This window comes from Crinia signifera, chromosome 4, assembly GCF_055691185.1.
Source record: "Crinia signifera chromosome 4, ASM5569118v1, whole genome shotgun sequence".
In the NCBI taxonomy this organism is placed as follows: Eukaryota; Metazoa; Chordata; class Amphibia; order Anura; family Myobatrachidae; genus Crinia; species Crinia signifera.
Genome location: NC_139220.1, coordinates 192,773,485 through 192,789,460, shown reverse-complemented (window position 1 = coordinate 192,789,460; position 15,976 = coordinate 192,773,485). Strand labels below are relative to the sequence as shown.

The 15,976-nt window shown below is 45.3% G+C and overlaps 1 protein-coding gene across 1 annotated transcript in view; it reads left to right on the top strand.

Annotated features, from left to right (window-relative positions):
• Positions 1 to 727: 727 nt before the first annotated feature.
• Positions 728 to 15,976, top strand: part of COPG2 (coat protein complex I subunit gamma 2) — a 55,713-nt gene continuing 40,464 nt past the window's right edge. Inside the window, exons 1-4 of the mRNA XM_083183322.1 lie at positions 728 to 883; positions 3,796 to 3,848; positions 6,054 to 6,134; positions 6,725 to 6,796. Of these exons, the coding sequence (XP_083039448.1) occupies positions 847 to 883; positions 3,796 to 3,848; positions 6,054 to 6,134; positions 6,725 to 6,796 (243 nt within the window). The 5' untranslated portion in view covers positions 728 to 846. The remainder of the gene's footprint in view (positions 884 to 3,795; positions 3,849 to 6,053; positions 6,135 to 6,724; positions 6,797 to 15,976) is intronic.

The following is a 15,976-nucleotide window of genomic DNA, read 5'->3' as shown; positions in this document are numbered from 1 at the left end:
GCAGATTGTGTGCACATCTTGTGTACACAAATCATACAATCCATCATCAGATGGATTGTATGACTGATTGTATGCAGATTGTGTGCACATCTTGCATAAGGTGCATACACATGTACAGATTTTCTGTCTGATCTATCTGGTGGGAACAAAAACCTGGAAATGTATGGGAGCAACTGACAATCAAAAAATTGTTCCCAAACACTTGAAAACAGACAGTGATCAGTCAGACAAGTTGTTTAATCATTCTGATATAACAGATTTATCAAAGCATAATTTTTTTTTCTGTTTTCCTGCATTTGGGTGGAAATTTTTGATTGTCATACGCTCCCAGACATTTCCAGGTTTTTGTTCCCACCAGATAGATCAGACAGAAAATCTGTACGTGTGTACGCACCTTTACACAATCATACAGCAGATGGATTGTATGACTGATTGTAAGATGGATTGTGTGTAGATTGTGTGTCCAAAAACCACCAAGGACTGCCGGGGATTTCAAGGGAAATTGTACACAATCATGAGCGCAATCGATCTTAAGATCGATCTTTCTGATGTATGGCCAGCTTAAGAACAGGTGCAGACCATAGGGCAATAAAATAGGAGTATGCACTTTCTCCGTTCTGAATTTTGCAGGAACAAAACTGTTGCTGTACCTGGGAATTACATGTATTTTTTCCAAGGACTGGCTCTGAGTCTGCTGTTGTATTGTGTAGACGGAAGGGGGCGCCACACTCTCTCTGACCGGGGCGGACGTTGTGTTGGCGCAGGCCCGGTGTAGTAGTGTGCGTGTGCTGGTTGGATGAGGCTTATCGTTACCGATACCGGTACCTGCAGCCACCGCACCCGGAAATGATCAAGAAGTTTGACAAGAAGGACGAAGAGTCCGGTAAGCCGGGGCTGCGGTGGAAGTTGGGTGTACATGGCAGCGGGGTGCCTAGCTTCTTCCGCGTAGGCCGCAAAGCCACGGACTTTCCTGAGGCAGAAAGCCTCAAGAGACTCGTGGTTTAGCTATAGGTGCAGCAGGCTCTATGGGAACCCTGTGTAGTGCCAGGCTGCTATTTTTATGACAGGAAATCACTGTAGACTGACATGTGCAGCGTTACTGATACATTAGAGTACAAAGCGATAAATCATTTTTATACATACTGTATGCCCGGGTCTACCGTCTGTGCGTGTGATGATGCCATTCCCTTATTCAATAAGAATAAAAGTAACAGTAATTATGAGTGTTCTGTGCTGAATATAGCACATGCAGTTACATTACAGGTGATACATACACAGTGCAGCTGTTACACAGAGGTATATTTCATAGGAAAATAAAAACTTCAGAGATTTAGTAGTAGTTTGGAATGGTTCCTACCGTCCGCTGCTAAGGTGCAGATACACTAGTGTGATTTGGGCCCCTTTCACACGTTTTAATGCATCTGGGCAATCAATTAAAAACCGTCAAATGGCACGTGTTTTACTTCTGATCCAATGCGCATCAAAACAGATCCGGAGATTGTCAGTGCTGTAATAAGGATTTGTAGGATCTCCAGCCAGTGAATGCATACCTCCCAACTTCTTAGAGATGGGTAGCTCAGAGCTGAGTCGGCCCAAAGATCCGACTCGACAGAATGGACCGACGAGGAACCGTCTCTTTCCCGTGAGTGAAGTCGTTGAGAGCCGCTCGCGGAAAAGAGCCGAGTTGCCCATCTCTACAACTACTGCAGTTGGGAGGTCGGGACTTTCACGCGGCGAAGTCCTCCGGCAGCGCATCTGTTTTCCGCCGCTCGTCGTCACTGAATAGACACTGTGCGCATGCGCACAGTGTCTATTCTTGGCAGGCTGGGGGGACTCCCAACTGTCCCCCCCATCACGGGACAATGGCGGCCCGGGGCGGGACGCGGGAACGTCCCCGAATGTCGGGACGTTCCCGCGGTAGGCGGGACAGTTGGGAGGTATGACCGCATATCATATTCAATCCACCTGCTGGGCCATTTTCATAGTACATCACAATGGACATAATTATATTTTACCTGATTATATCCACTATGCACAAATTGTAACTCACTGGGACAGAGGTAGCAACAAACACTGTCGCTGCAAGTTACACCACTGGGATATTAGACGAGTTTTACAGTTCCACCAAACAATTTAACACTTTGATGTAGTTACACATGATTTTATGAAAAAACATCTGGTTTAAACATTAGGGAGTATTTATCAAAGTTTGTCAAGAGATAAATTATGAGAGAAAAAGTTCCAACCAATCTGCTCCTGCCATTTTTCAAACACACATACTTGCCTACTTTAAATGTCTCCTCTCTGTAACCTTTCCAAGAGTGGCGTCATCAAGCCCTGCCCCCAGTACAGTAAATGCTGCGATTCATGGTTCTTCAGGAAGGGGCAGGGGAGGGGGCTGCGGGAGGTTTGACCTTCCAGGGTGCTGTGAGGGGGACCAGATTTTTGGGAGCCTCCTGGCCATTCTGGGAGGGTAGACAAATATAGGATAAATGTACTATAGCAGCAAATATAGTGCCGCTATAACTCTTCCTGCTTCACCTATCTGCTGAGGCAGTGCAGGGAGCCTAATCACTAAGATTTAATCACATACCAGGCTAGTACCCACTTGGCAGTAACTAATACCCATACACACTAGCTGCGACCGATACTGTGTGTACACACTGAATTATATCGGCCGCCGATATTGACCTGCAGGTTCGGTAGACATCTGTCATTGTTAAGGACTCGTGGGAGTGCTTATCGTTAATGATATTGAGGGCCTTATTCTAGTTCACTCTTTCTGAAAAATTCCTTCTTAGATGGACAAAACCAAGTGCACTGCAGGGGGGGCAGATGTAACTTGTGCAGAGAGAATTAGATTTGGGTGAGTTATTTTGTTTCTGTGCAGGGAAAATACTGACTGCTTTATTTTTACACTGCAATATAGATCTCACTTTGAAGTAAAACCCCACCCAAATCTAATTCTCTCTGCACAAGTTACATCTGCCCCACCTGCAGTGCACATGGTTTTGTCCATCTAAGAAGGATTTTGTCAGAAAGAGTGAACTAGAATAAGGCCCTGAGTGTACACACAAGGATATAGTGAACGATATTGCTCCGAAAGCCCATTCTGAGCGATATCTTTCACTATATCCTCTGGTGTGTATGGGGCTTAACATGAGCATGTCTTCCTCCTAGGGTATTTGTCACCGCAAGATACAAGTGTGATACAAGTACCAGCTAATCCGCTTCTGCCTTACATGTTACAGACTGTGTTTGATAAACGGCTGATTAGTTAGTACTTTTATTTCTCAAAATTTAATCTCCTGCCAAACATCCCCTAAATGACTAGACTGTGGAAAAGGAGTACATGTTTTTTGTAAATCATATGAGATAAAACCTAAAGGCCCGTACATGCTGGACGATTCTGAGCTGAAAGCAGCTCAGTTTTGTGAATCTGCTTTTAGCTGAAAAGCCGGCCAGTGTGTATGGGGGAGCGTTGATGTGCGCTCGAGCATCATCGCCAGCTGCCACCACTCATCTTCTGGGGCGGGGGGCTTTACAAAGCATTCTGCTATGGAAAGTCTTCCAGCCCCGGGCAAATTGCTGAAACGGGCATAAATAACTCTGTGTATGCACTGAGCAATTTTTAGCCCAGCATTTTTCCCCATCATCGCTGTGCATACATACTAGCCAAAATTACCTGGTATGTATGGACCTTTAGTGTTTTTATAATATGTCAGGTACCTTCCCAATATATGTATATTACAAGGAAATCTTTCTATATATGGATGTACTACTTATGTTTTTCAGGTAGTGGCTCTAATCCTTTCCAGCATTTGGAGAAGAGCGCAGTTCTTCAAGAGGTAATATAGCTTAAACTCTAGTACTTGTAAAAGGTGACCATAATGGTACTTTCCCCCTATTATACAGTAGTTTGGATGGCTAGTTATCATTCCCAACATTACAGGGTCTTCTACCTTGGATTGATTGCTGATTTTAGACCCAATACTTTGAAGTTCACTGAATATGTTGTTTTCCCTGGACTGCCATACACATTAGTGTCTACGGTCTATCGGAAAACATACATTGAGACGCAGTTCTATGGGCAAATACACGTTGTTATTGAGAGTGGTCAGAGGAATATGGTCACACTGTGTCAAGCTAACTTGTATCCAGAGGACCATCTCTGGATGCACAGTACTGGATGTTGAAGTGAATAGGCTACATTGGCAGAAAGCCAAGTTGGGTTCCTTTACTTACATCTAAGAACGAGAAACTGAGGCTATGCTAGGGTAAGGCTCACCAGCCCTGGAGAGTTGTAGACTGGAAAACCATTGACTAATTTAAATTTTGTATGCTAATGATTCAGATGGTAGTATTGATTCAAATAACATGGCTTATCGATGCTACATGTCAGGATGGTGAAGATGGCGGAAATGTTTTTTTGTTGTCGCTTATTCCATCACTTTTTACCAACTGAGCATCATTTCAATGCCACACAGTTCCTGAGTACTGTAGTTCACCATGTTCATCCCTGTGGCCACAGTTTGAGCTTCAGCGTCTTAGCAGAATAAGATGCCATATCACAAAGCACATGTTATCTCAAGCTGGTTCCATGAAAAAATGGTGTAGATTTTCCAGTTAACAGGTATCAATCCAATCAACAGAGCACTTTTGGTGCCCAAGGACTGAGTTTGAGAACCACTGTACCCAGCATTAGTCTGGAAGTCTTCATTCTGCCACACATCATACAATACAGTCTATGGGCGGTATTCAATGAGGCTGATTCGCCAGGTTTTTATGGCGATTTTGTGCTGTAAGGTGAATTTCTGACTAAAACGGTGAATCACCCTATTCAATGACCAGATGGCGAATACATTTCAAGGTTTTTTTCGCAATGAGCCAATCGCTATCTTTTTATGGTGAAGTGGAAGGTGAACTTTTAAAATAAAGTGTTTTGTTTTTTACAATTGGTGTCAAAAAATCTGGAATTTTATTCTGAGGAGGGGCATGCTATTTTTATTGCACATGACTATACATTTAATTTAAAAAAAAATATATATATATATATATATATATATATATTTTTTTTACACAGACCAGCCAGCAGGGGGCCGGAGCCGAGCCGCTTATTACATATTCATATATTCACTTCACCCGATCATTACATATGCATGATCGGGTGTAGTGAATATACCCGGTCCCCTGCTGGCACCCCCGGGGGGCAGCCTGTGCTGCCTGGCACCCGGGGAGCCCACCTCCCCCCCACAAACGTTCTGGGGCAGGCAGGGAGACTTCCATCTCCCTGCCTGCCACCGTCCTCAGGCTCCCTGCGGCGTCTGCCACAGGAGCTCAAATTCGCCGGTCAAAATTATGGCTTCTGCAATGTACTTTCACTTTGAGCTGTGACAGTTTTTTAGCCCACAAACTCTCCACCCCACCCCCAGTCCCTATCTGCTCCTACTTCCTGCTTTCACTTTGGTATACTGAATGTCCTCTACTGTCACTGGCGGTACTTCACCCCATAGAGTAGTTAGCATTTTATATATGCAGATGTGCATGATACCTGAACACTGATTGAGGGTGCTTTGTCCACAGTCTGAAACAAGTTTAGTCAGGAATGTAAATGGAAAAACTTCTCTGAAAGGCTTTATACCTTTAGTATTTGTTAGTCACTCGACCCAGGTTACCCATTCACACTGCACAGGTAACTGTGTTCAACCCTGGTTTGTCTCCCTGTACTGTTCCTTTGTACGGCGCTGCAAAACACTTGTCACACCTTATAAATAATAATAATAATGTTTGCGGCCACTGCTATGCCAGTTACATTAGCAGCTACTTAATCGCTACATAATGATTTTCGGGGAGGAAACCGTTACAAATCACGCAACCCTCCTGTGTTACCTTTAGTAATTTCGTGGCGAGCCCGAAGTGTGAGCGAACGATGATGCTTAGCAGCACTATGTAAGTTTCGTAGCGTAAGCGGTGGCTGCAATAATTACTTCTGTACAATATTAAATCCAGTAATTCTCTATTATTCTATGTTATTATAATATTTACTTTTTCAGGCTCGGCTATTCAATGAAACACCTATAAATCCAAGAAGATGCCTCCATATTTTAACCAAGATTTTGTACTTGTTGAACCAGGTTAGTGCACACATAATGCTGTATTTGTAGAATACAAAGCCACTGTTTAATGTGATATTGTGGATTTCTGATAAGCTGATGTGGTCTAGCCTTAGTTTTATGTTGGAATGTGTTTTTTATTTTGTCTAGAATTTGTCCCACACGGACTGACCTCATAAATGTAAAATAAGTGAATGATTGTGTAGTTAGCATACACTGATGCAGTACCATTCTCTCTACTGCTATATTGACTTTTCCTCCGTTCTGAAACTTATATATATCAGAATCAATCCGGTAGGTGTTTGGTTTACAGATTAATATATATTTCATTTATTAAATACAAAGATAGTTGAGAGGGTTTTTTTTTTTATAAGGCGGGTACGATTAGTGTCATAGTACTTTTTTTTTGTTAGTCATTTTATTTATTTAATCAGCTGTTTTTATGTAGCCATGGTTGTAGGCAATTAGAATGTATCAGTCCATGCACAGATACCCAATATCATTTGCAGTACTTTGTGATAGAGAATGATTGGTTGGGTTAACTTATCATCAATATCCTTGTAACCTCCTCTCGTCCAGTGGTAATTTAGTATAGTTTTTATTTTCCACAGGGTGAGCACTTTGGAACAATGGAAGCCACTGAAGCATTCTTTGCTATGACCAGACTATTCCAGTCAAATGATGTAAGTTGTTTGAAACATCAGTGATGACAGTGGGTTTAAATATCTGTATTCTTTTTGTGGTAATACAAGGGTCCGGGAATTTATCCTGGCTTTCACGTGTCATCGCCTTAAAAAGGGGCCCTCATTTTACAGATAAAAACAGGCTATAACTCGATAGCCCAATAACTACCATTGCAGTGTAAAAATAAAGCAGCCATTATTTACCCTGCACAGAAACAAAGTACCTTCTCAAATCTTACTCTCTTAGTACATGTTACACCTGCAGTGCACATTGTTTTGCCCATTTGAGAAAGGTTTTGCTTTTGCAATTAACTCTAAATCAGGCCCATAGTTCCCATGTTGTTTGATGATGCAATTACCTATGCATGGTGCATATGCCTGATGTTTGCAATTTTGACTTATCTTTCTTCTATGGGGAACACCAGAAACCATGGGCTTAGTGGAAGAGTCTAGGCACCAAACAGTTAACTTCTGCAAGATAGCACATGGTTCTCCTTTATGTTGCTGCCCAAGGAGCTGTGCATGTTTGTTCAGTATCCTGTTCTTATCATTTATTTTAATTTTTTCTATTTTTTACACTGAGCAATCAACACTCATGCTGGTGGCTCCAATGGCTGAAAATACCGACGGATGGTGCACTTGTGACAGGGTCAGTGACATGGGACAGTTCCTGAGCATTCAGTGGGAGCCCAACCATGACCGGAACTAGGGTAGACAGGAACTACGTGGATAGGGCCAAAGATATTCTCAGAACCAATTCACTTTGTCCTTTACAATTTCAATAAAGGAGGATGACAGCCCAAATAGTCCTTAAATCTATGAATCAAAATAAATTGGGACATTTTACAAAACTACGTGCAACGGGCCTGTCTTAAAGAGCTGCTCAACAAAGGCACCACGCTAAGCAACCAAGGAAATTACAGCACACTTGCTGAAATGCCTGGGAAATGGCAATTTCTTATCTTTACTGATGGGGAAAAAAATGGGATTTTATGTATTTATTTTCTTATATAGAGCAGAAAATTCCATTTCTCTGACATGCAGCAGGGACCACTGGAATCACATCGGGTATTAGAGCTGGGAATGCTGGGAGCTAGGCACTTCTTAATAATAATTAGGGGATACTGGCTCCTCCCCTCTAAGACCCACAATCCCCCAGTGAGAAAATTGTGCCAGGGAGTTAGGTCACAGTTTTTTCTGCTCCTGCACATTTTTCTAGCTTTGGCTTTTCAATAGAATTTTTTCATCTTTACTTGATAGAATCCCTTCCCCACCTACTGAAAGGTGTGGGTCCGGGCATTCTGCGCCCCTGGAGTTCCAGGTCGTCAGTCAGGACCTCACTAAAGGTGCCTGCCTGCACGGGTTCCGTGCTCCTGCCGCCCCTCCAGTAAAGGGGACGCCAGTCACGAAGGAAGCCTCCGGTGGTGAGTAGAGCGCTGAGCGCACTTGCCACACGCCGTCCCCCGCTTCTCCGTCAGCCGCGCTGTGCGCGGGTCTCTGCAGCGAGTGAGGCGCCGCCATCTTGCAAGGCGCGTATCGCTGTACTATACCACGCGGCTGTAATAAGTGCCGGAGGTATTGCAGGGGTGAGCGCTAGCAAGCGGGTGTCTCTGGACGTTGTCAGAACGCCACAGGTTGGCTAAGCAGAGGGAGAGGGGACACGCTGTAAAACGGAGGCCGGCATGGCGCGGCCATTACACAGATACACAGTAAGCTGACTCTTTCCTGTTCACAGGTTACTGCAGCTTGGAAGGCTCTAAAAGTTTTATTGCTGACACAGTGTTTTGCGCTGTATTGTCACTAATAGGGCTCATTCTCCTCCAGGTCTCACAGAACCCTGAGGTTTTTGGCTTGTGAGAGGTGTATCTGTACTCTGTGTGTGTGTGTGTGTTTGCACCTGTATCGCGCGCTGGTGTTGGACCGGGCGAGCGGGGATCATGACGGGCAAATCCAAAGCCTCTCAGAAGGTTTTTGCTTGTACTGTCTGTTCAGCTAAGTTTTCTCAATACACAGCTGAGGGTAATGCCACTGTTTGTCAGTCATGTTCAGGTGCTGAATCTGCATCACTGGCGGGGTCTCAGGCGCCCCAGTGGGCCTCTACCTTAGTGGGTACTATGTCAAAGCTCACTTCTGAATTGGCGCTGGCTCGCAGAGCGGAGCCATCTTGGGCTACAGCCCTAGCAAGGTCGGTGGAGGGGTTAGCTAACTCCATGTCCAGACCAGAGAGGCCTTCTACATCTAGCAATAAGCGACCTTATCAGGCTATTATTGTGGAAGATGATTTGGAGGAGGAACAAGATCCATTTCACGAAATGGAGGATGGTGAATGGGAAGAGGTTCAGGATGTCATTCCTGAGGGAGAGCCGACTCCTTTAGGGATAGAGGCTCTCATTATGGCGGTAAAGGAGGTTCTTCGTTTACCGGAGGATCCCAGACCAGAGCCACAGGAGTTTGATCTGTTTGGAGGGGTTCAGAAGACATCAGTGGTCTTTCCTTGTCCAAATCAGGATCAGCTTCTGGCTGCATGGAAGAATCCGGACAAACGTTTTCAGATTCCCAGACGCTTCCCTTCTCTGTATCCTTTTGAGCCTGCGGCCCTAAGCAAGTGGGAGACTCCACCTCCGGTGGACACCTCAGTTTCCCGTCTGTCTAAGAAAACAACTCTGCCAGTCCCAGGGGCTTCAGCCTTGAAAGATCCCTCAGATAGAAAATTGGAGGCTACTCTCAAGGCCATTTATGTAGCGGCAGGGACTCAACTCAGACCGGCAATAGTCTCGGCCTGGGTAAATAGGGCAAATGTTAAATGGGCAGAGCTAATCATTGAAGGATTGGAATCAGGTATGCCTATAGATGAGATTCGTTGCTTGGCTGAACATGTTAAGGAGTCTGCTATGTTCTTAGGAGAGGCGGCTAAGGATGTATCCTTAATCTCTTCCAGAATATCCGCTAGCGCCATTTCTGCACGGCGGGCCCTCTGGCTTCGCTCTTGGCAGGCGGACGCGGAGTCTAAAAGGGCTGTGGAGGGTCTTCCCTTTTCCGGGGACATCCTTTTCGGGCCTGAATTAGACAAATGGATCTCACAGGCGACGGGAGGGAAGTCGGCATTTTTACCGTCGGCTGCTCCTCCTCCTCCCAGAAGACAGTTCGCAGGTCCGTCTTTTCAGTCCTTTCGGACTCAGCGCACCTTTCGGGGTAGAGGAAGAGGTTTCCAGTCCTCTAGAGGGTCCAGAGCCAGAGCCCGCCCTCAGGCTGCTCCAAGAGCCCAGGAACCTAAGCCCCAGCAGAAGCCGGTGGCATGACGGTTTACCAGCTTCAGTCAACAGTTTACCAGTAGGTGCCCGTCTGTTGGCCTTCGGAACCCAATGGTTCTCCCTTTCGGAGGATCCTTGGGTTCGCAGAGTGGTATCAGAAGGGTACCGGATTCAGTTCGACTCCACTCCTCCGGTTCGATTCTTCACAACGGCTCTGCCAACATCTCAGGAAAAGAGAACGAGCCTGCTAGAAGCCATTCGGATCTTGCTGGAGGCTCAGGTCATCATGCCGGTCCCAGCAACTCAAAGGAACACAGGGTTCTACTCAACCCTCTTTGTAGTCCCCAAGCCGGATGGGTCAGTCAGGCCCATTCTCAACCTGAAGCCTTTGAATCTGTTAGTCTCGTATCAACCATTCAAGATGGAATCAATCCACTCAGTGATTGCTTCTTTGGAGCCAGGAGAGTACATGATATCATTGGATATCAAGGATGCTTACCTACACATCCCGATTTGCATCCCTCACCAGGCCTTTCTTCGTTTTGCCATCGGTCGGGATCATTTTCAGTTCAGGGCTCTGCCCTTCGGATTATCTTCAGCGCCCAGAGTATTCACCAAGACTCTATCAGTAGCAGTCGCATACCTCAGATGTCAAGGGGTGACAATAATTCCCTATCTCGACGATCTCCTAATCAAGGCCCCATCGAGGGAGTTACTGGAGAGTCATGCGAGGTTAACCACTCAGACGCTCACCAGCCTGGGGTGGATAATGAATTTCAAGAAATCCTCTTTAGTTCCATCCAGGAGGATCTTGTTCCTAGGCCTTTGGCTAGACACGGAGTCTCTGAGAATCTTCCTGCCGGAAGACAAGATCCAGGCTATCTTGCACCTAGTGCAGAGGATCCTACTTCCACAGAGGATCAGCCTCCATCTGTGCACCCAGCTGCTAGGGAAGATGGTGTCAGCCTTCCCAGCTCTGACGTGGGGACGTTTCCACTCAAGACCGTTTCAGTTGGATCTTCTCAGAAAGGGTGCGGGCTCGCACCTGAATCTGCACAAAAGAATCCTCTTGTCGGCCGAGGCAAGACATTCACTACTGTGGTGGAGACACAGAAGGAATCTAATAGAGGGTCGTCGGTTTGCAGTCCAGGACTGGATTGTATTGACAACGGACGCAAGTCTACGCGGCTGGGGTGCCGTGGTACTTCATCTCTGCCTCCAGGGCAGGTGGGACCTGCAGGAGAGGCGCTTGTCCATCAATGTGTTGGAGATCAGAGCCATCTACAATGCTCTGTTGGAGGCTCAGGAGTTCCTTCAGGGTCAACACATAAAGATAAGGTCGGACAATGCCACGGCAGTCGCCTATGTGAACAGGCAGGGCGGCACGAGGAGCAGCATGGCCATGAAGGAGGTAAAGAAGGTTCTTCAGTGGGCAGAACGATCAGGAGTAGTTCTGCTAGCAGTGTTCCTTCCAGGTCGGGAAAATCTAGAGGCCGACTTCCTCAGCAGGGAGGACCTTCACCCAGGCGAGTGGTCTCTCGACCCCGAGGTGTTTCGGGAACTCACCGACAGGTGGGGAGTTCCCGAGGTGGACCTGATGGCGTCTCGAAAGAACCACCAACTACCAACGTACGTGGCTCGTACAAGAGACCCTCAGGCCATAGCGGCGGACGCTCTGTCGACCCCGTGGGAGTTCAGCTTCGTCTACCTGTTCCCGCCACTTCCACTTCTGGGCCAAGTACTGAAGAGACTCAAGAGGGAGCCAGTGCAGGCTATTCTCATAGCACCCTGGTGGCCTCGCAGGACATGGTTCTCAGACATCCAGATGTTACTGGCAGACAAGCCAGTTCGGTTGCCCCTCAGACCGGATCTGCTCCTTCAAGGACCCTTCTTTCATCAGAATCTGCCACAGCTACATTTGACGGCGTGGCTGTTGAGACCGAGGTCTTGCGGGAGAAGGGAATTCCAAGAGCTGTAATCCCTACGATGTTAAGGGCCCGGAAGCCCGCCTCAGCAGCGCATTATCACAGAATATGGCGCTCATATGCGGGTTGGTGCGAGGGTAAGGGCTGGCCATTCCGGATATTCAAATTGTCCCGCCTTCTGTTGTTCTTACAGAAGGGGTTGGATGGGGGTCTGAGACTGGGTTCTCTCAAGGTCCAGGTCTTGGCCTTGTCTATTCTCTTTCAGAGGAGATTGGCCCTCATTCCTGAGGTACAAACATTTTTTCAAGGGGTTCTCCGAGTTCAGCCTCCCTTCGTGCCTCCCACAGCTCCTTGGGATCTGGACTTGGTACTAGCCTTCTTGAGGTCTGAGACATTTGAGCCACTGAACAGGGTGGAACTGAAGTTCTTGTGCTGGAAAACAGTTCTTTTACTGGCCCTGGCCTCAGCTCGCAGAGTTTCAGAGTTGGGTGCTCTGTCATGCAGGCCCCCTTATCTAATTTTCCACGAGGACAGAGCAGAGCTGCGTACCCAGGCAGGGTTCCTTCCGAAGGTGGTATCCTCATACCACATAAACCAGCCTATCGTGGTTCCAGCTTTTCAAGGAGAATCACCGGAGCAATCCTCCTTGGACGTGGTCAGGGCTCTTCGGATTTACGTCAAGAGAACCAGGTCTATACGCAAATCGGATTCTTTATTTGTTCTCTATGACGCATTACGCAGGGGGTGGCCTGCGTCAAAACAGACAATTGCACGATGGATCAAGTGGACGATCCGTAGTGCTTATCTTCATGCGGGACAGGTGCCTCCTGTCTCCGTAACAGCTCACTCTACCAGATCGGTGAGTACGTCGTGGGCTGCTGAGAGAGGGGCTACCATCTCTCAGTTGTGCAGAGCGGCCACTTGGTCGTCTCAGAACACGTTTGTTAAGTTTTACCAGTTCGATACTTTTGCAACTTCAGCTTCAGCTTTTGGTCGTCTGGTCTTACAGAATCCCCAGCACTCTCCCTCCCGGGGCTTGGTCTTTGGAACCTCCCCGATGTGATTCCAGTGGTCCCTGCTGCATGTCAGAGAAAAGAGGATTTTGGTACTTACCGGTAAATCCATTTCTCTGAGATCAGCAGGGACCACTGGACACCCGCCCGGCTGTTGGATTCTGCCTGTTGTGGTTGCCGTTGCAGCCCGGTCCGATATCTGCGTGTTGTATGTATGGTTGTGTTATGGTTTTGTTCTGTAACCCTTTCCTCTGGTGGGCCAATTTCCTCACTGGGGGATTGTGGGTCTTAGAGGGGAGGAGCCAGTATCCCCTAATTATTATTAAGAAGTGCCTAGCTCCCAGCATTCCCAGCTCTAATACCCGATGTGATTCCAGTGGTCCCTGCTGATCTCAGAGAAATGGATTTACCGGTAAGTACCAAAATCCTCTTTTCGCTTTACAATTGGACACACATGGTGGTTGAGCAAGCAGTTCTGTTATGTGATAAGCTAGCCTAAAGAGATGAGTTTTCAGGGAACGCTTGAAGGTTTGGAGACTAGGGGAGAGTCTTATTGTGCGTGGTAGGGCATTCCCCAGAATAGGTGCAGCCTGAAGAAATTAAACCCCTGATTGGCTAAGCAATTTGTTCTCCAGCAGGACTCTACTCGTGTTCAGGTTGTGGACTTGTTAAGTTATCTTGGGGTATAGAGGAGGAGATGCCTGCTTTGTGTTCATAAAGTGAACTGTTTGGTGTCCAGACTACTTTAGATTTCCAAAACCCAGACTTCTGGTATCCCCCATAGACTTTTTTTGAGGAAGGGGGTTGTGGAAATGGACCAGTGCACAGGTTGATATTAGTTTTTATGAAACAAAGGGTATATTGAATATCCACAATAAGGATTGATTATCAGGACAAATTGGTCTCGTCCTATTGCTTAATGACTGTTGTGGAGGTGCTCCCTGGAGAGTAAAATAGAGTATTTTGGAGGAAGAAGGGAAAGACTCTCTCTTTGTTGGGGCACTCTTACTTGGAAAAATTACAAAATTCATGAATAATCCAATGGATTTGAACAAAAAGGAACTACAAGGAAAGCCTAATCACAATGTGGTTATTTGGATAGTTAGTGACACACTATATTAATCTTGTATGTGTAGATTTAAGTTGATTTAAAAAGATTTCTTTATTAGTAACTTTTTAAAATTAAGCACTAACCATAGACAAACAAACGGTGATGGGTGATAGGTATGCTTTTCACAAATCACTCGCCCTACCACAAACGGTGATGGGTGTGTTTATGCAGAAATTCAAAATTCAAACAGTGATAGGTATGCTCTTCAAAATTCACATGCCCTACCACAGGCGGTGATAGGTAAGTTATTCAAAAATCACAATTCAAAATGAGCATGTAACAGCATAGGCACTGAGGGACAGTTTTACGGTATCTTAAGCAGACACTGTAACACGTTTGTGGATTGTACTAGTGAAACCACACTAGTCAGTTATACGCCACCGTACACGATCATTGCAGAAGGCCTATACATATCTAACCAGTCTTGGATACAAAAAGATATATATCAGATACCTTGTTGATGGCCTAAGAGAAAAACCCAAACACTGTATCTGCTTGTCTTTTGGTTAATCTGTCCAATCTTCTCTAGCCAACAGCATAGGTACTGAGGGACAGTTTGTCGGTATGTTTAGCAGATACTGTAATACTTTTGCTGATTGTTTTAGTGAGACCACACTAGTTATAAGCAACGATACATGATCATGGCAACATGCCTATACATAAAGAAATCTTTTTAAATCAACTTAAATCTACACATACAAGATTAATATAGTGTGTCACTAACTATCCAACTAACCACATTGTGATTAGGCTTTCCTTGTAGTTCCTTTTTGTTCAAATCCATTGGATTATTCACTAATTTTCTGTAATTTTTCCAAGTAAGAGTGCCCCAACAAAGAGAGAGTCTTTCCCTTCTTCCTCCAAAATCCCCCATAGACTCACAGAAAGTATTTTTTAGGTAAGAACCAAAATCCCATTTTCCTCTTCAATTTTCGATACTTTATCATAACTAAACTTAAATACTCTTTTTTTGAGGATATGGTCCAGGAATGTAGTTACCTAGTAATAATGGTGCCCACACATGTGGCCTTATTCATATCTGAGCTCAGTACAAATTTGTTTGAAAAATGGGCAAAACCATGTGCACTGAAGGTGAAGCAGATGTAACATGTATAGAAAGAGTTAGATTTGTGTGAGTTATTTTGTTTCTGTGCAGGGTAAATACTGGCTGCATTATTTTTACACCTCAATTTAGATTTCAGTTTCAGCACACCCCACCCAAATGTAACTCTCTCTGCACAGGTTACATCTGCTCCACCTGCAGTGCACATGGTTTTGCCCATTTTCCAAACAAATTTGTACTGAGCTCAGATCTGAATAAGGCCCATGGTGTGATTTGATCTTTTTAGTTCAAATCGCATTGCGTCTACTTCAAATTGCACAGTGTTTATTTTCATTTGTGATGCGTGCTCCCTTGTAGTCAATATTGCATGGCAAAATAGTTTGTGCATGTAGGTATTTTTGAACTAGATCACTTGCACCCTGTAATTGCCTATTTTAATGTAGTCAAAATGAGGTGTAGTTCAAATTGCTCAGTGTGTACAGTCCAAATCACATAGCGCAAATTGTATAGGCTCAATTTGCACCTAGCAAACCTTATGTGTGGATACCTTTACTGTTTGTTCATTTCCTTTGTTTTGCATTCATGATACCTGTGTCCCCACACTTAACTGCTTTACATGAAAACATTGTGTTTATAAGATGTGTAAAGTAACCAAAAAATATACTTGAAATGAAGTTTCCCACGATTCCTGAAAAATACACAAGACTAAGTAAATACTTCATTTGCATAGTAAAGTTGCATGCCTGTTTAATTATATACATACTAGGTGATTCATGGCGCTCTTCAAACCGTTGTAAGGAGCTTCGCCCCCTTAACC